Raw genomic sequence first — 22447 nt, 5'->3', positions numbered from 1 at the left:
AGAGCTGGCAGCTCCCTATTCACAGGAGTGAGGGAGACAATATTGGGGATACTCAGGCACCCACAGAGCCGGCAGCTCCCTATTCCCAGGAGAGAGGGAGACAATATTGGGGATACTCAGGCACCCACAGAGCTCTCAGCTCCCTATTCACAGGAGTACAGGAGATAATATTGTGGATACTCAGGCACCCACAGAGCTCTCAGCTCCCTATTCACAGGAGTACAGGAGATAATATTGGGGATACTCAGGCACCCACAGAGCTCTCAGCTCCCTATTCACAGGAGTGCAGGAGACAATATTGGGGATACTCAGGCACCCACAGAGCTCTCAGCTCCCTATTCACAGGAGTGCAGGAGACAATATTGGGGATACTCAGGCACCCACAGAGCTCTCAGCTCCCTATTCACAGGAGTGCAGGAGATAATATTGGGGATACTCAAGCACCCACAGAGCTCTCAGCTCCCTATTCACAGGAGTGCAGGAGATAATATTGGGGATACTCAAGCACCCACAGAGCTGGCAGCTCCCTATTCACAGGAGTGCAGGAGATAATATTGGAGATACTCAAGCACCCACAGAGCTCTCAGCTCCCTATTCACAGGAGTGCAGGAGACAATATTGGGGATACTCCGGCACCCACAGAGCTCTCAGCTCCCTATTCACAGGAGTGCAGGAGATAATATTGGGGATACTCAGGCACCCACAGAGCTCCAGCTCCCTATTCCCAGGAGTGAGGGAGATAATATTGGGGATACTCAAGCACCCACAGAGCTGGCAGCTCCCGATTCACAGGAGTGAGGGAGACAATATTGGGGATACTCAGGCACCCACAGAGCTGGCAGCTCCCGATTCACAGGAGTGAGGGAGACAATATTGGGGATACTCAGGCACCCACAGAGCTCTCAGCTCCCTATTCACAGGAGTGAGGAAGACAATATTGGGGATACTCAGGCACCCACAGAGCTGGCAGCTCCCTATTCACAGGAGTGCAGGAGATAATATTGGGGATACTCAAGCACCCACAGAGCTGGCAGCTCCCTATTCACAGGAGTGCAGGAGACAATATTGGGGATACTCCGGCACCCACAGAGCTCTCAGCTCCCTATTCACAGGAGTGCAGGAGATAATATTGGGGATACTCAGGCACCCACAGAGCTCTCAGCTCCCTATTCACAGGAGTGCAGGAGACAATATTGGGGATACTCATGCACCCACAGAGCTCTCAGCTCCCTATTCACAGGAGTACAGGAGATAATATTGGGGATACTCAGGCACCCACAGAGCTCTCAGCTCCCTATTCACAGGAGTGCAGGAGACAATATTGGGGATACTCAGGCACCCACAGAGCTCTCAGCTCCCTATTCACAGGAGTACAGGAGATAATATTGGGGATACTCAGGCACCCACAGAGCTCCAGCTCCCTATTCACAGGAGTGAGGGAGACAATATTGGGGATACTCAGGCACCCACAGAGCTCTCAGCACCCTATTCACAGGAGTGCAGGAGATAATATTGGGGATACTCAGGCACCCACAGAGCTCCAGCTCCCTATTCACAGGAGTGAGGGAGACAATATTGGGGATACTCAGGCACCCATAGAGCTCTCAGCTCCCTATTCACAGGAGTGCAGGAGACAATATTGGGGATACTCAGGCACCCACAGAGCTCCAGCTCCCTATTCACAGGAGTGAGGGAGACAATATTGGGGATACTCAAGCACCCACAGAGCTCTCAGCTCCCTATTCACAGGAGTGCAGGAGATAATATTGGGGATACTCAAGCACCCACAGAGCTCTCAGCTCCCTATTCACAGGAGTGCAGGAGACAATATTGGGGATACTTAAGCACCCACAGAGCTCTCAGCTCCCTATTCACAGGAGTGCAGGAGACAATATTGGGGATACTCAGGCACCCACAGAGCTCTCAGCTCCCTATTCACAGGAGTATAGGAGATAATATTGGGGATACTCAGGCACCCACAGAGCTCCAGCTCCCTATTCACAGGAGTGCAGGAGACAATATTGGGGATACTCAGGCACCCACAGAGCTCCAGCTCCCTATTCACAGGAGTGCAGGAGACAATATTGGGGATACTCAAGCACCCACAGAGCTCTCAGCTCCCTATTCACAGGAGTGCAGGAGACAATATTGGGGATACTCAGGCACCCACAGAGCTGGCAGCTCCCTATTCACAGGAGTGCAGGAGATAATATTGGGGATACTCAGGCACCCACAGAGCCGGCAGCTCCCTATTCACAGGAGTGCAGGAGACAATATTGGGGATACTCAGGCACCCACAGAGTCGGCAGCTCCCTATTCCCAGGAGTGAGGGAGACATTATTGGGGATACTCAGGCACCCACAGAGCTGGCAGCTCCCTATTCACAGGAGTGCAGGAGACAATATTGGGGATACTCAGGCACCCACAGAGCCGGCAGCTCCCTATTCCCAGGAGTGCAGGAGACAATATTGGGGATACTCAAGCACCCACAGAGCTCTCTGCTCCCTATTCCCAGGAGTGAGGGAGACAATATTGGGGATACTCAGGCACCCACAGAGCTGGCAGCTCCCTATTCACAGGAGTGCAGGAGACAATATTGGGGATACTCAGGCACCCACAGAGCCGGCAGCTCCCTATTCCCAGGAGTGAGGGAGACAAGATTGGGGATACTCAGGCACCCACAGAGCTGGCAGCTCCCTATTCACAGGAGTGCAGGAGACAATATTGGGGATACTCAAGCACCCACAGAGCTCTCAGCTCCCTATTCACAGGAGTGCAGGAGACAATATTGGGGATACTCAGGCACCCACAGAGCTGGCAGCTCCCTATTCACAGGAGTGAGGGAGACAATATTGGGGATACTCAAGCACCCACAGAGCTGGCAGCTCCCTATTCCCAGGAGTGAGGGAGATAATATTGGGGATACTCAGGCACCCACAGAGCTCTCAGCTCCCTATTCACAGGAGTGCAGGAGATAATATTGGGGATACTCAAGCAAACACAGAGCTGGCAGCTCCCTATTCCCAGGAGTGAGGGAGATAATATTGGGGATACACCGGCACCCACAGAGCTCTCAGCTCCCTATTCACAGGAGTGCAGGAGATAATATTGGGGATACTCAGGCACCCACAGAGCTCTCAGCTCCCTATTCACAGGAGTGCAGGAGACAATATTGGGGATACTCAAGCACCCACAGAGCCGGCAGCTCCCTATTCACAGGAGTGAGGGAGACAATATTGGGGATACTCAGGCACCCACAGAGCTCTCAGCTCCCTATTCACAGGAGTGCAGGAGATAATATTGGGGATACTCAAGCACCCACAGAGCTGGCAGCTCCCTATTCACAGGAGTGAGGGAGACAATATTGGGGATACTCAGGCACCCACAGAGCTCTCAGCTCCCTATTGACAGGAGTGCAGGAGACAATATTGGGGATACTCAGGCACCCACAGAGCTCTCAGCTCCCTATTCACAGGAGTGCAGGAGATAATATTGGGGATACTCAAGCACCCACAGAGCTGGCAGCTCCCTATTCACAGGAGTGAGGGAGACAATATTGGGGATACTCAGGCACCCACAGAGCTCCAGCTCCCTATTCCCAGGAGTGAGGGAGATAATATTGGGGATACTCAGGCACCCACAGAGCTCCAGCTCCCTATTCACAGGAGTGCAGGAGACAATATTGGGGATACTCAGGCACCCACAGAGCTCTCAGCTCCCTATTCACAGGAGTGCAGGAGACAATATTGGGGATACTCAGGCACCCACAGAGCCGGCAGCACCCTATTCACAGGAGTGCAGGAGATAATATTGGGGATACTCAGGCACCCACAGAGCTCTCAGCTCCCTATTCACAGGAGTGAGGGAGACAATATTGGGGATACTCAGGCACCTACAGAGCCGGCAGCTCCCTATTCACAGGAGTGAGGAAGACAATATTGGGGATACTCAGGCACCCACAGAGCTGGCAGCTCCCTATTCACAGGAGTGCAGGAGATAATATTGGGGATATTCAGGCACCCACAGAGCTGGCAGCTCCCTATTCACAGGAGTGAGGGAGACAATATTGGGGATACTCAGGCACCCACAGAGCCGGCAGCTCCCTATTCCCAGGAGAGAGGGAGACAATATTGGGGATACTCAGGCACCCACAGAGCTCTCAGCTCCCTATTCACAGGAGTACAGGAGATAATATTGTGGATACTCAGGCACCCACAGAGCTCTCAGCTCCCTATTCACAGGAGTACAGGAGATAATATTGGGGATACTCAGGCACCCACAGAGCTCTCAGCTCCCTATTCACAGGAGTTCAGGAGACAATATTGGGGATACTCAGGCACCCACAGAGCTCTCAGCTCCCTATTCACAGGAGTGCAGGAGACAATATTGGGGATACTCAGGCACCCACAGAGCTCTCAGCTCCCTATTCACAGGAGTGCAGGAGATAATATTGGGGATACTCAAGCACCCACAGAGCTCTCAGCTCCCTATTCACAGGAGTGCAGGAGATAATATTGGGGATACTCAAGCACCCACAGAGCTGGCAGCTCCCTATTCACAGGAGTGAGGGAGACAATATTGGGGATACTCAAGCACCCACAGAGCAGGCAGCTCCCTATTCACAGGAGTGAGGGAGACAATATTGGGGATACTCAGGCACCCACAGAGCTCTCAGCTCCCTATTCACAGGAGTGCAGGAGATAATATTGGGGATACTCAGGCACCCACAGAGCTCTCAGCTCCCTATTCACAGGAGTGCAGGAGATAATATTGGGGATACTCAAGCACCCACAGAGCTGGCAGCTCCCTATTCACAGGAGTGAGGGAGACAATATTGGGGATACTCAAGCACCCACAGAGCCGGCAGCTCCCTATTCACAGGAGTGCAGGAGATAATATTGGGGATACTCAGGCACCCACAGAGCTCTCAGCTCCCTATTCACAGGAGTGCAGGAGACAATATTGGGGATACTCAAGCACCCACAGAGCTCTGAGCTCCCTATTCACAGGAGTACAGGAGATAATATTGGGGATACTCAGGCACCCACAGAGCTCCAGCTCCCTATTCACAGGAGTGCAGGAGACAATATTGGGGATACTCAAGCACCCACAGAGCTCTCAGCTCCCTATTCACAGGAGTACAGGAGATAATATTGGGGATACTCAGGCACCCACAGAGCTCCAGCTCCCTATTCACAGGAGTGCAGGAGATAATATTGGGGATACTCAAGCACCCACAGAGCTGGCAGCTCCCTATTCACAGGAGTGCAGGAGATAATATTGGGGATACTCAGGCACCCACAGAGCTGGCAGCTCCCTATTCACAGGAGTGCAGGAGATAATATTGGGGATACTCAAGCACCCACAGAGCTCTCAGCTCCCTATTCACAGGAGTGAGGGAGACAATATTGGGGATACTCAAGCACCCACAGAGCCGGCAGCTCCCTATTCACAGGAGTGAGGGAGACAATATTGGGGATACTCAGGCACCCACAGAGCTCTCAGCTCCCTATTCACAGGAGTGCAGGAGATAATATTGGGGATACTCAAGCACCCACAGAGCTCCAGCTCCCTATTCACAGGAGTGCAGGAGACAATATTGGGGATACTCAAGCACCCACAGAGCTCTCAGCTCCCTATTCACAGGAGTGCAGGAGACAATATTGGGGATACTCAGGCACCCACAGAGCTCTCAGCTCCCTATTCACAGGAGTGAGGGAGATAATATTGGGGATACTCAAGCACCCACAGAGCTCTCAGCTCCCTATTCACAGGAGTGCAGGAGACAATATTGGGGATACTCAGGCACCCACAGAGCTGGCAGCTCCCTATTCACAGGAGTGCAGGAGATAATATTGGGGATACTCAAGCACCCACAGAGCTCTCAGCTCCCTATTCACAGGAGTGCAGGAGATAATATTGGGGATGCTCAAGCTCCCATGGAGCTGGCGCATATGGCTGATGCTCTGTCCATGTGGTTCGTGAGGAGGGGATAGTTGGGCAAACATCCGGTCTTCGATTGTGATGTGACAGAGGTCAGTGATTGCAGAAACAGGGTCAGCCTGTATTCACAGTCACTTCAATTGCCCTACCCCTTCTGGCCTTCCATGCAGGTGTCAGGGCTGGGAGCGCAAGATGACTCCGTCCCTGCTCTCGGACTCCTGTTCAAACCATGGCCAGAGCCTTAATATCTGATATTTGATCCCCTATCCATTGACCATATGGATAGAAGTCAGCGAATCACAGATGGGGCAGGACCCCTGTGGTGCCTGTAAGTTTTAGCTGAATCACTCCCCATGCTTACTGACTTCTGTTCTCAGTATGGCCAAGGAGCTGGGGGAAGGGATAGGACCCAAGGTTTGTGGTGAGGCTCTGTGGCACCAGAAGAACCTAAGGGTGGCAAAAGCTGAGATTCTTCCCTGGGGTTAAGGGATGATAGGTGGGGCAGGTTGATGGTTCTTACCATGGGTGTGGAGGACATGGGATATAGGAGGGAAATGTTTGAATACATTTATGCTAGGTGAAGGGGATATAGGGCGAGGAATGATTGGAGGGGCGGGTTGATGGATATTTTGTTTTCCTAAAACATAGAAACATAGACATGATGGCAGAAAAGAACCAAATGGTCTAGTCTGCCAGGCAGGTTTATGGCAGTATCTGCCATGCCATGCAGGTTACTCCCATTCTTATCAGTTTCCCAAGCAATAAACGTCAGGGCCCTCGTTAGTTACTGCCTGAATTCCATTCCCCTTTTCTTCTGCCAATGAAGTGGAGAGCAATGATGGAGTTGCATTAACAGTATAAAGGCTTATTGGTTAAGGGTAGAAACCGCTACACCAGCAAGTTACCCCCAGGCACTCTTTTCTTCATTCTCATCCTCTAGCTTTTAGGGATCCACAGTATTTATCCCATGCCTCTTTGAATTCTTTCACGGATTTCATCTTCACCGCCTCCTCAGGAAGGGCCTTCCAGGCATCCACCATCTTCTCTGTGAAGAAATATTTCCTGACGTTGGTTCTGAGTCATTTTCCTTGAAGTTTCATTTCGTGACCCCTAGTTCTACTGATTTCTTTCCAATGGGAAAGATTTGACTATTGTGCATCATTAAAATCTTTCAGATATCTGAAGGTCTGTATCCTATCTCCCCAGCACCTCCTCTCTTCCAGTATATATATTCAGGTCCTTCAGTCTCTCCTCATAGGTCTTTTCATACAGACCCCACACCATTTTGGTCTCTCTTCTCTGCCTCCAACCTTTCTTTGCCCCTTCTGAGATATGGACTCCAGAATTGAACACAGTACTCCAAGTGAGGCCTCACCAAGGACCTGTACAAGGGCATTATGACCTCCATTTTCTTACTAGTTATTCCTCTTTCCATGCAGCCCAATATTCTTCTGGCTTTTAGCTATCGCCTTGTCACATTGCTTTGCCATCTTCATATCTCCAGACACTGTTACCTCAAGATCCCTCTCTTGGTCCGTGTACATCAATTTTTCTCCCCCTATCACATACAGCTTTTTTGGATTATCACATCCCAGATGCTCGACTACACTTCTTGGCATTGAATCCCAGCTGCTGAATCTTCAACCACTCTTCCAGTTTTCTTAAATCACTTTTCAGTCTCTCTACTACTTCAGGCGTGTCCACTCCGTTGCAGATCTTAGTATCATCTGCAAATATTCAAACTTTTCCTTCTATCCCTTCCGCAATGTCACTGATAAAGATATTGAACAGAACTGGTGCCAACACCGGTCCCAGTGGCACTCCACAGGGATCAGTGTTGGGACAAAGACAGCTTGCATGATGTCAACAAAGAGAGAGGTAGAAAGTCTGACCAGTGCAGAGCACCAGGGGTTTGGTTACACATTCCACTTTAGCATAAAAAAGATAGGAGGGTGAAGCTTGTACTGCTGACAGCTGGGAGATCTCTATTGTCAAGAGGGTGATAGTAAGGGCAAGGAAGACTGATGATCAGAGCTAGAGTTGGACATGCAGGGGCAAGTGGGAAGTCAGGGTAGGCTAAATGGTTTTTCATCCGCAAGCAGCCACTCTGTTACTATGTTTAACGCTACAGTTTCTGTTCCTTCTTGAGCCTTATCCTTTAGACAAAAATAATATAGAACATTTTTGAAAGGTTCGGTACAAAAATATGTTTTGTAAAGCACAATTGCATTTATCTATTTATTAGATATACTATCTCCAGGTGATATGCAATTTAAATATAACATACAAGATAAGGAAGGCCTCCCAGCCTTGTGCTTCTCCATCACTGCTGGAGTGGCCAGTAATGACTTTACACTGGGTCTGATGGATGCTCCTGAGAAATGTGTCCTGTGCTTTATTTCAGCAATCCTTGTCTTCTTCGGCATGGCCATTTTTACCGGCACCTATGCTCCCTTTGCTCCCAAATTGAGGTTTGGCTGGTCGTTTGGCATTGGATGGTTTTCAGCGATCCTCGGTATAGCCGCAGGTAAGTCCGGTGCACAGGTCCAGGGCGTTATATACGACTGCCGCTCAGTTTAGCTCCCTAACTTATACATTCACTCTAAAATCATCATTTACAAAGGCCCCTCACTATAGCATCCTCTGCTTATGAAGTCATCATGAATATGAAGTAATTATGTGCAGTGAAACCTCGTTATACCATCACTAATGTGTATCTTAAAGCCAGTATATTCAGCAGGGGCGGCCAAATTCAGTCTTCAAGAACCACAGACAGGCCAGGATTTCAAGATATCTGCAATGAATATGCATGAGATATATTTGCATATACTGCCTCCATTGTACGTGTAACCCCAGCTCCGGGTGCAGATTGCCACCCTATGAGGCCATAAAAATATTTGTTGTTCTCGTGGAGACAGGAACCTTCCCTGGCTACCTTGATCTCTGACTCTTCCTTCTTGGTCAAGGGTGGGGGGGGGGAAGGTGACTCCCAGAGCCCCGAGTGCTAAGGGTGTCTCCTTTTATTCTCCCCCTGGAGCAACCAATGCATGTCTGCCTCACAGCGTGCTGGGCGTGCCAAAGAAAGACTGGGGTCACCGGGTTAGAGTGCAAGCAATTGATGAAAAATGGCCCAATCTTAAACCGCAGTAGCACAATGGCTCCTCTTGTTGCAATTTCCTCCTCAGTCTGTGCAGGAAGGTAAACGCCAGCCAGGGGAATTCCTTCCCTCTAGGGCTTGGAAAAACAAGATCCTTAGGTGGGCAAGGTGTCCTATTGATGGGCAGAGCCTCCCTTCCAATTGGCAATGCTACAACTTTGCAGTCTCTGCACAGAGATAAACTCTCTCTCTCTCCCCAAGGTTTGGAAGCACAGGATGGGTAACTTCTTGGATGTTAGGCTTTGCCTTTACTCACAATTGGATTAGTCTTGGTTACTGTTTCAGTCCTGTGAATCCCTGATGGGATCCCTAGAAGCAAGATTTTTCAAACTCCCAGCAGTGTTGTGCAGGAGGTGGACCCTTGGGCTGAGGTGGGCTTGACGCTACCCGCAGGGCAAGCCCTATGGGTCCCCACCGTCGGCAGGTGGAGCTGGCTGACTGACGGAGGCCGGCTGGAGCTTTGCCAATACCAGCCCTTGTTCCCCACAGGTTGAGCCCTTGGGTACCAGGGCGGCTGGACTTAGGTGGGCCTCTGTCCGAGGTCCTCTTAGGGATCACAAGACAGTCAGCCAGGGGCCAGCAGTGGTTGTAGCCAAGTCCAGAGTAGGGCTCACCAGGAGCATCGTAGAGCAGGCTGAAGTCAGGGCAGGTGGCAGGCAAGAAAGAGTGCAAGACAAGCACAGATCAAAACCAGGAGTCAGACAGAGAATGATCAGGCAAGGCAAAGGTCAAACCAGGAGATGGGCAAGAGCATAGTCAGACATAACGGAGGTCAAGCCGGGTATCAATCAGTAGCGTAGTCAGACGAAGCAGAGGTTAAGCCAGGTATCAATCAGTAGCGTGGTCAGACGAAGCGGAGGTCAAGCCAGGTATCAATCAGCGTGGTCAGACGAAGCGGAGGTCAAGCCAGGTATCAATCAGTAGCGTGGTCAGACGAAGCGGAGGTCAAGCCAGGCATCAATCAGTAGCGTGGTCAGACGAAGCGGAGGTCAAGCCAGGCATCAATCAGTAGCGTGGTCAGACGAAGCGGATGTCAAGCCAGGCATCAATCAGTAGCGTGGTCAGACGAAGCGGAGGTCAAGCCAGGCATCAATCAGTAGCGTGGTCAGACGAAGCGGAGGTCAAGCCAGGCATCAATCAGTAGCGTGGTCAGACGAAGCGGAGGTCAAGCCAGGCATCAATCAGTAGCGTGGTCAGATGAAGCGGAGGTCAAGCCAGGTATCAATCAGTAGCGTGGTCAGATGAAGCGGAGGTCAAGCCAGGTATCAATCAGTAGCGTGGTCAGATGAAGCGGAGGTCAAGCCAGGTATCAATCAGTAGCGTGGTCAGATGAAGCGGAGGTCAAGCCAGGTATCAAACACTGGCGTGGTCAGATGAAGCGGAGGTCAAGCCAGGTATCAATCAGTAGCGTGGTCAGATGAAGCAGAGGTCAAGCCAGGTATCAAACAGTGGCATGGTCAGACGAAGCAGAGGTCAAGCCAGGTATCAATCAGTAGCGTGGTCAGACGAAGCAGAGGTCAAGCCAGGTATCAATCAGTAGAAGACAAGCAGGGTAGACACGGAACACAGGAGCAGGAACGGATACCAGGATCAGGAACAGGAACACAGATGAAGCAGGAACAAACCAGGAACACATAGGAAATGCAGAAACACGCAACTAAGCACACGACTAGTGTGGAGACCTGTTGCCAAGGCAAGGAAGCACTGGCTGGGCCCAGCCTTAAGTACCGGGACCCAGTGACATCATCATCCGGGGCCACGGGGTGGTTTCCCGCCGCGGCCCCTTTAAAGGTAGAGCTGTTTGCGCGCACGCGGCTAGGGAGGGGCGCAGCGCGAGATGACCACACCTGCTCCAGCACCTGACTCCTCCTCCACTCGGATAGGAGCATGCTGGGAGGCCCGCCATAGAGCTGGGACATCCGTGGAGGAGCTGGGAGCATGGGGAGCGGCCCGGACACAGAGGCGGCTGCCTACAGCCGCAAGAGAGGCAGAACCAGGCACTGGAGCAGGCAAATGGGGATAAATGGGCCCGGCCGCTGGCCTGCTGCCGCCGGCACATGCAAGAAACAGGAAGGAAAGGCAGTCATAACTTCCTCCTGGAACTTGAAATTAGGTTTCCAAAAAATGACCCAGACAGGAATAACCCAAACCAGCCAGTGAGTGGACTGGAAAGTAAAACCCCCTCCCGACCCTTGTCTAGAAACTGGAGAACTCTTGAGAGTTGAAAAAACGCCCGCTATGTGTGGCGGCAAAGCGTCAATTTGACAATTAGCGCTATATTTCATCAAATTTTTGATCACATAATCGAGCATGTGTTAAATATCACAACTACAGCTCTGGAGGAAAGCTACAGCTAACAGTTTTTTAGATTTTGTATGGTGTCTACTGTGCCAGGGAAGCCTTTATCGGCAAAACAAGGGCCTTGTAGGGGCTTTTATCTGCCAACCCGTAACATCATATATATCATAGTTTGTCTCTTTTGGGTGTTTGAATGCTAGCATGTTTGTTCATGTTTTTGTGGTTATACACTGTGATTTCAGAATATGACAATTGATATATTGACTTGCAATGCAGTTACGCTTATGTATATTAAGGTCCAATGCAGTTATATGTAATGAACAGTTGTTATTGACATCTGACTCTAATTCAGTAGAATCTATTTATTTATGTATGTGTAGTCTGTAATATAAGTCTCTGCTCAGTTTTTGAAATTGTAGCTGGTTGTGTTCTAGTGTTACCTGCTAAACTATTAAATACTGTAACAGATTACAGCTGATTGTTATTAAAGTATAGTAGTTAGTGCTCATTGTTTTAAATATGGAGAATTTTTGAATGAAACTATTTTTTTATTGTCTTCACATTAGTGCATTTTTTTCCCTTTTGGAAATTGTTTTCTGTAATTACATAGAGCACTTCACATAGTATATATATATTGCCCAATTTCTGCTATTTTAACATATACATATAGATAGTTATAGATCTATCTATCTATCTATCTAAAGATAGAGAGGCGTCCTAATTTTTGGGTGTTCTGTCCGTGCTTGCCGGGGACGGATGCACTGTTGGACGCACAATTGTTCAGCACTTGTGTTGTTGGGCGTGCGGCCTCTGGACGTCCTTTTTTTCTATGGCGCTGGTAGCTAAGAAGTCTAAGCGCCTGGCAATTTGCAAGGTTTGCCATATTCGGGCATCACAGCCAGGGGTTCCCGCTGATCTTTGTCAGTGCTGCTTGGAAGCTCAGGGCAATTTGTCTCCAACTAATTTTGCTGAGCCCAGCCCTTCCCAGTGGGTTGCAAGTAGGGAACCAGAGGGGGACCAGTCAGAATTATTGCATGGTTTTGAGACTCCCCTAACTGGTTTGTCAGCAGGGGAGGGGGACTCAGTGGGTGCCAGATCGACGCCCACTTTCTGCCTTCTCCTGGGTGGAATTTTTTCAGGGTCTGCAGTCCAGTTGGCCAAACCTGAGAGTTCAGGATCACAGACTGTGGGCCCGGAAAGCTGGTACCTCAGGTAAACATAGGAAGGCGTCTTGGTGTGGGCGCTAGCACCGCCGAGCAAGATGGATGCTTGAATCCGAGCTCCTGCACTCCCCGAGCCACTAATTCAGAAATTGCAGAGTAAAGAGCACTACTGGGCTTGCTATCTAATCTCCCCACCGAAGATTCACAATAAAGGGTGGCACAAAAGAAAAAAGGCCCCGATTTTAAGCAATTTTCATACTCTAAAAACATGAGCAACGAAGACGGGCCTGTCGGAGACCAGGAAGCAGCGAGCCTAGTTACTGCAGAGGCGGAGGAAGACATTGCGCCCAGCGCTGCCGTGGCAAGCCTAAATGAACCACCAACAAGAGAAGGATTCCGGCGATGGTTTAGTGATCTTAGGAAAGAGATGAAGGACAATAAGCAAGAACTGCTTTCAACAATGTCGGATATGCGAGAGGAGATGGAGATTGGAAGAAGAGTGGATAACTGCAATATAAGGATTGATGTGCAAGCACTAAAAATAGAAACATTACAAACGCACTATGCTCAAATTTCTATTGACAACGGGAAACTCCAGGCTAAAATCGAAGATTTGGAGAACTGGAGCAGGAGAAATAATCTCCGATTCCGGGGAATCCCTGAGACCGAAGAATTTTCTGACCGTAAGGAGACGATCAAGAAGATCTGTAACTCTTTATTGGGCCAACAGCAAGGTACCACCAGAGAGCTCGGTGAACAAGAGCTGGAACTTGAGAGGACCCATAGATCTTTGGGATCAAATTAAGTGATAAACCCAGGGATATCGTCGTCTGCTTTAATCGCTTCACTGTAAAAGGAAAAAGTGCTTTTGGCAGCCAGAAAACAACAAACATGGTCCTGGGGCTCCCATTAGAGATGTGCAGACAAAAAGTTTATGTTCATAAGTCCAGAAGTCGAAAGGGGGGGTCAATTTCGGTCAATATGGACATATGTAGAATTCCATAAGTTGAGTCTATGTCCATACGTGCACCGATTCCCTAAATAAAAATTTAAACCCCTCACCCTCCTTAATCCCCCCCCAAGACTTACCAAAACTCCCTGGTGGTCCAGCAGGGAGTTAGGACGCCATTCCTGTATTCCTTTGCGAGGAGCACGTGACGTCGGCGTCACGTCGGAGTGACGCATTCGTCACGTGATTCACCGCGCGTCCGCTCCGGGACCCTCGTTGGACCCAAATGGAACTTTTGGCCAGCTTGGGGGGGTCAGGAGGCCTCCAACGAGGGTCCCGGAGCGGACGCGCGGTGAATCACGTGACGTCCGCGTCACTCCGACGTGACGCCGACGTCACGTGCTCCTCGCAAAGGAATACAGGAATGGCGTCCTGACTCCCCGGGAGTTTTGGTAAGTCTTGGGGGGGGGGGGATTAAGGAGGGTGAGGGGTTTAAATTTTTATTTAGGATCAACGATCGCGATTTCCAACTTATTCAACATAGCTATGTTGAATAAGTTGGAACAGATGGCTGTTCCCTTTCTACGTCCAGAGCTAAAACCGTAGAGGAAGCAGCGGCCATATTGAAGGAGGCAGGCCACGTGGTAAAGATCTCTGCTCCAGCCAAGAGCTTCTCTCAAGCGCCGAGTGCAGCACTCCAAGATGGCAGAGAGTGCAAAAAGGCGGTCGGAGACTGCGGTGGAGCTCAGGGGACTCTCTACATGAGAAGGATTCTGGGAAGGGGTGAAGATAAAACATTTAAAACATTTGGAAATTTTTGGTTTCACGATGGAGGTGATCCTTTGAGAGTGTAGGGGCATTATCCACTACACAACTGGATGCATATTGCTATAGTGATTTCTATTAAAAAAAAAAACAACTGTAAGTTTGGTTGTTTACAAGTTGCCATGGCTCGGGGAGGGTTGGGGCATGGTCCGTGGATGTTCCCACCTTCATCTGCGGCTGCAGGCCCACTATGGGAAAATAGCAGAGGGAACTGGTTTGAGGGGGGTGAAATGGGGGAAGGAAAATTTATTATTGTTTATTATTTTAGTTTGCTTAGCATACTCAATTAACAAACTAGGAAGTATTTACATCTTAAGGGTACCTTACTGGAGGCAATAGTATTTTACACCTGGAATAGCAGCTGATCTGTGGGAAGAGTGCATAAAGGAGGGGGTGAGGGGATTGGCTTAAGGAAGAAAATGCTGAGCCTAACATTATCTAATTATCAGGATGCTGTCTATTAGGATATTATCCCATAATATCAAGGGACTAAGTAGCCCACAAAAATGGCACTTATTTAGGTCTGAGGCTCAGAGTTCAGGCGCAGCTATCATTTTCTTGCAAGAAACCCACTTAAAGCGTCGCGATGAGCATTTACTGAAATGGTCATTGTTTCCCCGACAGTTCTTTGCAGAGGCTTCAAAAACAGCAAAATATGCTGGAGTGGGAATTCTGCTCCATAAAGATTTACAGTGCCATATCCAAAAATCATACGAGGATCCTCATGGACTTTTTCTCCTCCTGCAAATAGAAGTGGAGAGGGAGATTTACTCCTTGCTGAATATATATGCCCCAAATTCCAAACATCCCACTTTTATAGATAGTATTGAAATGTTTTAGATTCATTGGGATAGGGGCATTTATTGATAGCGGGTGATTTTAAATTAAAGGTACAACCTCGCTTGGATAATTCAACGGGGGGGTGGTTTGGGAGCAAAATCTAGCAGAAAGCACCTTAAAGCTTTCATTCAGAGAAGGGTTTTGGTGGATAGTTGGAGGCATTGGTACCCCTATAACAGAACCTATACATTTTATTCCCACCCTCACAAATCCTATTCAAGGATAGATTTCTTTTTAGTGGATAAAATCATAAGCCAGAGGATTTTAGGGGTGGACATAGGTCAGATAGCATGGACGGACCATGCCCCTACATGGATAGACTTACAGATTTCAGGTATATACCCCGGGAAGCGATATTGGAAATTAAATGACACCTTATTAGAGGATGAGGCCTTATGTTTATCTATACAAGCGGCCATAGAGGAATATGAGAAATATAATGGGGCTAATACGCAAAATCGATCACTATATTGGGAGTGTTTAAAAGCTGTCCTAGGAGGGAAGTTTATATCTCAGGCAACTTTTAAGAAAAAGGAGAAATCCACTCAAAAAATCTCTGCAGAGATTGCCTCATTAGAAGCCCTTCATAAACGAACTCATTCCCAATCCATCTATTCAAAATTACAAAAAGCCAGGCACTCACTTTGCTCCTTAAATCTGGATGCCATTTCGCTACAATTAAATCAATTAAAACAAGAGCACTTTGAATGGGAAAATAAGGCCGGTCAACTCCTTGCCCGCAGGCTGAAACAATAAATAGCTCAAAACCAAATTACTGGGATTCGTGATGCAGATGGGTCATTACTGTCCTCTTCCAAGGAAATCCAAAGGCAATTTCAACAATTCTATGGTGAATTATATAAGGCGGAGTCCAGTACTCGGAAGGAGGGGATAGAGTTGCATTTGGATCAGGTCAATCTCCCCCAAATCTCAGAGGAGGAAAATCAGTTTTTTGAAAAAGAAATAACACAGAAATAATGCAAGTGATTAAAGACCTCAAAATTAACAACGCTCTGGGGTTAGATGGTTTCATAGGCCAATTCTATAAAAAATTTGCGAATAATTTGACCCCCCACCTTACAGAGTTGTTTAAGTCTATGCGCAAGGGAATATCTCTGTTTTCAGGGTCCAATGTGGCTAGGATCACCATATTGGAAAAACCAGGCTGCAACCAGTCTTATAGACCCATCTCCTTAATTAATATTGACTTGAAGATACTTGCCAAAACGTTAGCTAATCGATTAAATAGAGTGATGGCAAAATTAATACATCCTGATCAGGCAGGCTTTATCCCGGGTAGAAAGGCGGCAGACAATGTCCGAAAGATAATCGATCTCATCTGGTGGGTAAAACAGCGGCAAGTTCCTGCTTTTGATAGACATGGAAAAAGCATTTGATATGGTCCATTGGCCATACCTGCTTCACACGTTAGAGAGAATGAATTTTGGCCCACTGTTTTTGAGGTGGTTGTCAAAGCTATATGAATCCCCAAAAGCCAGTGTTAAAATTAACGGATCTTATTCTGATTCCTTTCCAGTTCAGAAAGGAACAAGGCAGGAATGCCCTCTATCCCCATTGTTATTTGCCTTCTTTCTAGAATCTCTAGCTATAAAAGTCCTAGAACAGGCTTTAATAACGGGAATAGATGTAGGAGGGATTGTTTATAAGATGTCACTCTTCCATGATGAGATTTTGTTTACATTGTCTCAGCCACAAAAATCCTTGATGGGAGTTATGGAGATGTTGTCGGAGTTTAGCTCTGTATCTGGATTCCACTTAAATCTTGATAAGTCAGAGGTTCTAAATATTTCTGTTCCTTTGGAAGAAATACTGTCCTTAAAATAGATGTTCTCATTCAAATGGGCTAATCAGAAAATAAAATACTTAGGCATTTTAATTAGCAACAAGACTGATGACTTATTTAGTTTGAATTACACACCTCTGGTCTCTAAGGTTTTCAGGGACCTCGATAATTGGTCTAGATTTTCACTGGCTTGAATGGGAAGAATAGCATCAATAACAATGAATGTACTTCCAAAATTTAATTACCTTTTTCAGTCTTTACCGATACATATTCCCACTGTTATTCTAAAATGCTGGCAGAAACGCATTTTTGCATTCATATAGAAAAGAAAACCACCCAGGGTGGCTAGCAATGTAATGTTCAGACAATGTAATGTACAACCTCCCACCTGAGGTTGTATTTTGTTGCGGCTCAAATGAGAGCTATCATAGACTGGACTAAAAGGGGAGAGCCGAAAAGCTGGCAGAGCATACACTGAATATGAGCCAGCAATATAGGATTGTGCTGAAAACAGCTCTCACCATACTGGCAAGTATTAACAGGAATATCATCAGTAAGATATGCATAGAAATTCTCCCTCTGTTCCAACTCTGATCCTCTCTCAGGATGATCATGGAAACTTTGGAGAAAGTCTAGAGGATAGCGGTGAAAGATCACAAGGCTAACCCCTGAGGAAAGGGTGAAGAAGACGTCCGAGCCCGAGGTGATTGAAAGAATGGGGATCAGTTGTTCTCCAGCTGTACTAGGGAAAAGACAAGAAGTAATGGACTTCAATTTCAGCAGGAGAGATTCAGGCATAGGCAATAGGAAGAGCTTTCCAGCCATACAGGCGATTAAGTACTGGATCAAGTTACTCAGGAAGGAGGTAGAGTCGCCATCATTGGAGGCTTTTAAGCGGGTAGAGAAACATCTGTCTGGGATGGTGTTGGAACCATAGATCCTATTGGGAAGAGAACGGACTCAGTGAGGTCTATTCCAGCTCTGCCTTTCTGTGATTCTTGATAATCTGCCCCCTCCTCTTTCTCCTTATGCATTTCCTTTATATTTTTTCTTCTTACCCTTTTCTATCCTATTCTATCCTCTTCCTTCTCTCTCATCACACTCCTTTCCTTATCTCCTCTCCTTCTCTTGCCACCACTCCTCTTGCTCTCACTTTCAGCCCTCCAGTTCCCCTTCCCCTAGCCTTCAACTCTCTCTTCTCCTTCCAAGCCTTCCATCTTCTCCCTCCAGACATCTCCTTCCCAACTCCCTTCCTTTAACATGCAATCTACTCTCCCCCTTCCATTTTAATTTTCTCCTTGCCCCTTCTTCCTGAACACCTCCTCTTCCCCTCCCCTTCTCCTATGCACATTCTCCTCCAATCCCCTCCTCTTGTTGGCTTGCCTATTCCGTACTCCTCCCCATCCTGCTTGGGATGTCTGTCATAAGAACATAAGAACAGGCCATACTGGGTCAGACCAAGGGTCCATCAAGCCCAGCATCCTGTTTCCAACAGTGGCCAATCCAGGCCACAAGAACCTGGCAAGTACCCAAACACTAAGAAGATCCCTTTCTCCCCTCCTCATGTTCTTTCTCTTATCCCTTCTAAATCCCTCCCCTCTTTCTTCCTGCTATCTGTCCTCCCCCCTCCCTCCATCTTCCTGCTGTCTCTTCTCTCCCTCCTTCCCCACCTTGTTGTCTTTCCTCGCCTTACCCTATAGCCCAGCAGTTTAAGACACTGCATAAAGAGTGCAGTTCTTCCCAGGGGTGGAAAGCAGAGGAATCCTCACCCACCTAAGAAGCAATGCTAGTAGCAGAGACTATGGGGATGGGAAGGAGAAGGATGTCTCACCTTTGCTTCATCACCTGTGCCAGGAGCCCTAGTGCGGACTATGAAAGAGCAAGATTGGAATCAGGAAGTGGGAGATAGGAGGGGAGCATATGTTGGCTTCCTTGCCCTATGCAGTGGCTGTTCAAGAGTAGGCAGGAGTCAGAACTCCTTCAGTTCATGCCCTGCTCAGGGTCCTGGACTCCTCTCTACTTTGGGGGCCAGACCCCCTTTGCCTTAGGAAAGGGGTGGTTATCTTGTCAGCTGGCTGGTAATGGTGGCCTGGCAGTGCTCATTGCTGACTGAAGAACATGAGCAGCTCCAGGGCCAAGTAGAAAGCAATGTCTCTCCTGCACCGCTGCCCCAGTCACTTACAGTCGATTGGTCAGGCATTCATTCTAACAGCCAATGAGCTGCGAGAGGAGGCAACAGCGGACACAGGACACAGAAGCTCATCCTGACCTCCCCTATAGCGGCTCAGAAGTCAGAGCTGTCCCGACCCAGACAGTACAGAAAACCTGCCCAGAGTCCCGTAAATAGAGGGAAAACCCAGTCCTCCGATAGCCCCACCTCTTCAGGCCTTTCCAGTCCTGTCTTTCTGTGAAGCCTGTGCTGATAGGGACTGAGTGTTTTCCCCACATGCAGTACTGCAGGTGCCTGTAGTATTTTTTTTAATTCAAATGAAAACCAAACTCACCAGAAGACGAAAAGGCTTAAGAATAATGTGCAGGGGAAGTTTACAATAGCATATGAAAGTAGCTGTGCACCTTTAAGGCAGTGTTTCCCCGCCCTCTCCTGGAAGCACGCCTAACCTGTCTGTTTTTCTGCATATTAATCATCTTGATAGGCCCTTCAAATGGGCCTTTTGTCACTGTGGATGGCATGGGAAAAGTAAAGGAGGTTCCTGACTACTTTCTTAAACCTAAATGTTCTAATTCAGATGTCGGGACTAGGGATGTGAATCGTTTTTCAACGATTAAAATTATCGTCCGATAATGTTTATATCGTCTTAAATCGTTATAGAACACGATACAATAGAAATTCTAACGATTTATCGTTAAAAATCGTTAAATCGTGTTAGTGCGCACTAACTCGAGTTAGTGCGCACTAACGGGGAGTTAGTGCGCACTAACTCGATTTAGTGCGCACTAACTGAAAATGATACAAATAAACACTTTCCAGGTCACTGAAGGTCAGTTAGGAATGAATATGTGTTCCTATTGGCTGGCTGCCCTCTTATCTATTGATATTACCAAGGTTACCACTGAGGTGATGGTTGGGGGGATGGGAAATGGAACTGGAAACTAACGAACACCAACAGAAAATGAAACAAAGTGTTCACACTTCCCAGGTCAGTAAAGGTCACTTAGGAATGAATATGTATGTATGTATTCCTATTGGCTGGCTGTGCTCTTATCTATTGATGTTACCAATATGGTTGGGGGGATGTGAAATGGAAACAGTTGGAAGCTTGACAAAAAAAGTAATGTAATGATCAGCACTCACGTGACTAGAACTTGTTTGTTTATTATTTTTGTTAGCAGGCACCTGAAATGCTAGTGCATGTTGAATTTGCCAATCACTGTGCATTTTAGAAAGGTGGTCCTGGCTGGAACTGTACACAGTTCAAATATATGTAATTGATTGTTGGTAAGTGTATTTTTTAAGTAGCCACACTGGCACCAGTATGTTTACTTTTCCTCCTACTTAACTCACTAGCTCAGCTTTGTAAGAAGGGCTTCTCTGCTTGTGTGTTGTTTTTGTTTGGTGTGAGGAGAGCAGAAACATCAGATCTTTATTCAATCTACTACAGTCATCTCTTACAGTGCCCTATCCCTATTAATACCAGGAGTGTTGTGATCTTCCTGCACAGAGTGCCCTAACCCTGATACCAGTCTGAGACAGCTCCCTCCCTGCATTACTAGTGAGAGGCTGGCTTCACAGACAGGGGGGAGCTGCCTGACCCTCACTCCTGACTTCCCCCATGTCCCAGCTAGTGAATGGTGTGTGGGTGAGGGGGGGGGGAGGATGGTGAAGTCTGAGACAGCTCCCTCCCTGCATTACTAGTGAGAGGCTGGCTTCACAGACAGGGGGGAGCTGCCTGACCCTCACTCCTGACTTCCCCCATGTCCCAGCTAGTGAATGGTGTGTGGGTGAGGGGGGGGGGGGAGGATGGTGAAGTCTGAGACAGCTCCCTCCCTGCATTACTAGTGAGAGGCTGGCTTCACAGACAGGGGGGAGCTGCCTGACCCTCACTCCTGACTTCCCCCATGTCCCAGCTAGTGAATGGTGTGTGGGTGAGGGGGGGGGGAGGATGGTGAAGTCTGAGACAGCTCCCTCCCTGCATTACTAGTGAGAGGCTGGCTTCACAGACAGGGGGGAGCTGCCTGACCCTCACTCCTGACTTCCCCCATGTCCCAGCTAGTGAATGGTGTGTGGGTGAGGGGGGGGGGGAGGATGGTGAAGTCTGAGACAGCTCCCTCCCTGCATTACTAGTGAGAGGCTGGCTTCACAGACAGGGGGGAGCTGCCTGACCCTCACTCCTGACTTCCCCCATGTCCCAGCTAGTGAATGGTGTGTGGGTGAGGGGGGGGGGAGGATGGTGAAGTCTGAGACAGCTCCCTCCCTGCATTACTAGTGAGAGGCTGGCTTCGCAGACAGGGGGGAGCTGCCTGACCCTCACTCCTGACTTCCCCCATGTCCCAGCTAGTGAATGGTGTGTGGGTGAGGGGGGGGGGGAGGATGGTGAAGTCTGAGACAGCTCCCTCCCTGCATTACTAGTGAGAGGCTGGCTTCACAGACAGGGGGGAGCTGCCTGACCCTCACTCCTGACTTCCCCCATGTCCCAGCTAGTGAATGGTGTGTGGGTGAAGGGGGGGGGGGGGAGGATGGTGAAGTCTGAGACAGCTCCCTCCCTGCATTACTAGTGAGAGGCTGGCTTCACAGACAGGGGGGAGCTGCCTGTCCCTCACTCCTGACTTCCCCCATGTCCCAGCTAGTGAATGGTGTGTGGGTGAGGGGGGGGGGGGGGTGGATGGTGAAGTCTGAGACAGCTCCCTCCCTGCATTACTAGTGAGAGGCTGGCTTCACAGACAGGGGGGAGCTGCCTGACCCTCACTCCTGACTTCCCCCATGTCCCAGCTAGTGAATGGTGTGTGGGTGAGGGGGGGGGGGGAGGATGGTGAAGTCTGAGACAGCTCCCTCCCTGCATTACTAGTGAGAGGCTGGCTTCGCAGACAGGGGGGAGCTGCCTGACCCTCACTCCTGACTTCCCCCATGTCCCAGCTAGTGAATGGTGTGTGGGTGAGGGGGGGGGGGGGGGAGGATGGTGAAGTCTGAGACAGCTCCCTCCCTGCATTACTAGTGAGAGGCTGGCTTCACAGACAGGGGGGAGCTGCCTGACCCTCACTCCTGACTTCCCCCATGTCCCAGCTAGTGAATGGTGTGTGGGTGAGGGGGGGGGAGGATGGTGAAGTCTGAGACAGCTCCCTCCCTGCATTACTAGTGAGAGGCTGGCTTCACAGACAGGGGGGAGCTGCCTGTCCCTCACTCCTGACTTCCCCCATGTCCCAGCTAGTGAATGGTGTGTGGGTGAGGGGGGGGGGTGGATGGTGAAGTCTGAGACAGCTCCCTCCCTGCATTACTAGTGAGAGGCTGGCTT

The 22447-nt window shown here is 48.9% G+C and overlaps 1 protein-coding gene across 1 annotated transcript in view; it reads left to right on the top strand.

Moving 5' to 3' along the window:
* Window positions 1-22447, top strand: part of LOC115076239 (protein NKG7-like) — a 52825-nt gene that overhangs the window by 16974 nt on the left and 13404 nt on the right. Inside the window, exon 4 of the mRNA XM_029577462.1 lies at window positions 8348-8470. Within this exon, the coding sequence (XP_029433322.1) occupies window positions 8348-8470 (123 nt within the window). The remainder of the gene's footprint in view (window positions 1-8347; window positions 8471-22447) is intronic.

This window comes from Rhinatrema bivittatum, chromosome 14 (assembly GCF_901001135.1).
Source record: "Rhinatrema bivittatum chromosome 14, aRhiBiv1.1, whole genome shotgun sequence".
Taxonomy (NCBI): Eukaryota; Metazoa; Chordata; class Amphibia; order Gymnophiona; family Rhinatrematidae; genus Rhinatrema; species Rhinatrema bivittatum.
This window is presented reverse-complemented; position numbering and strand designations above follow the sequence as displayed.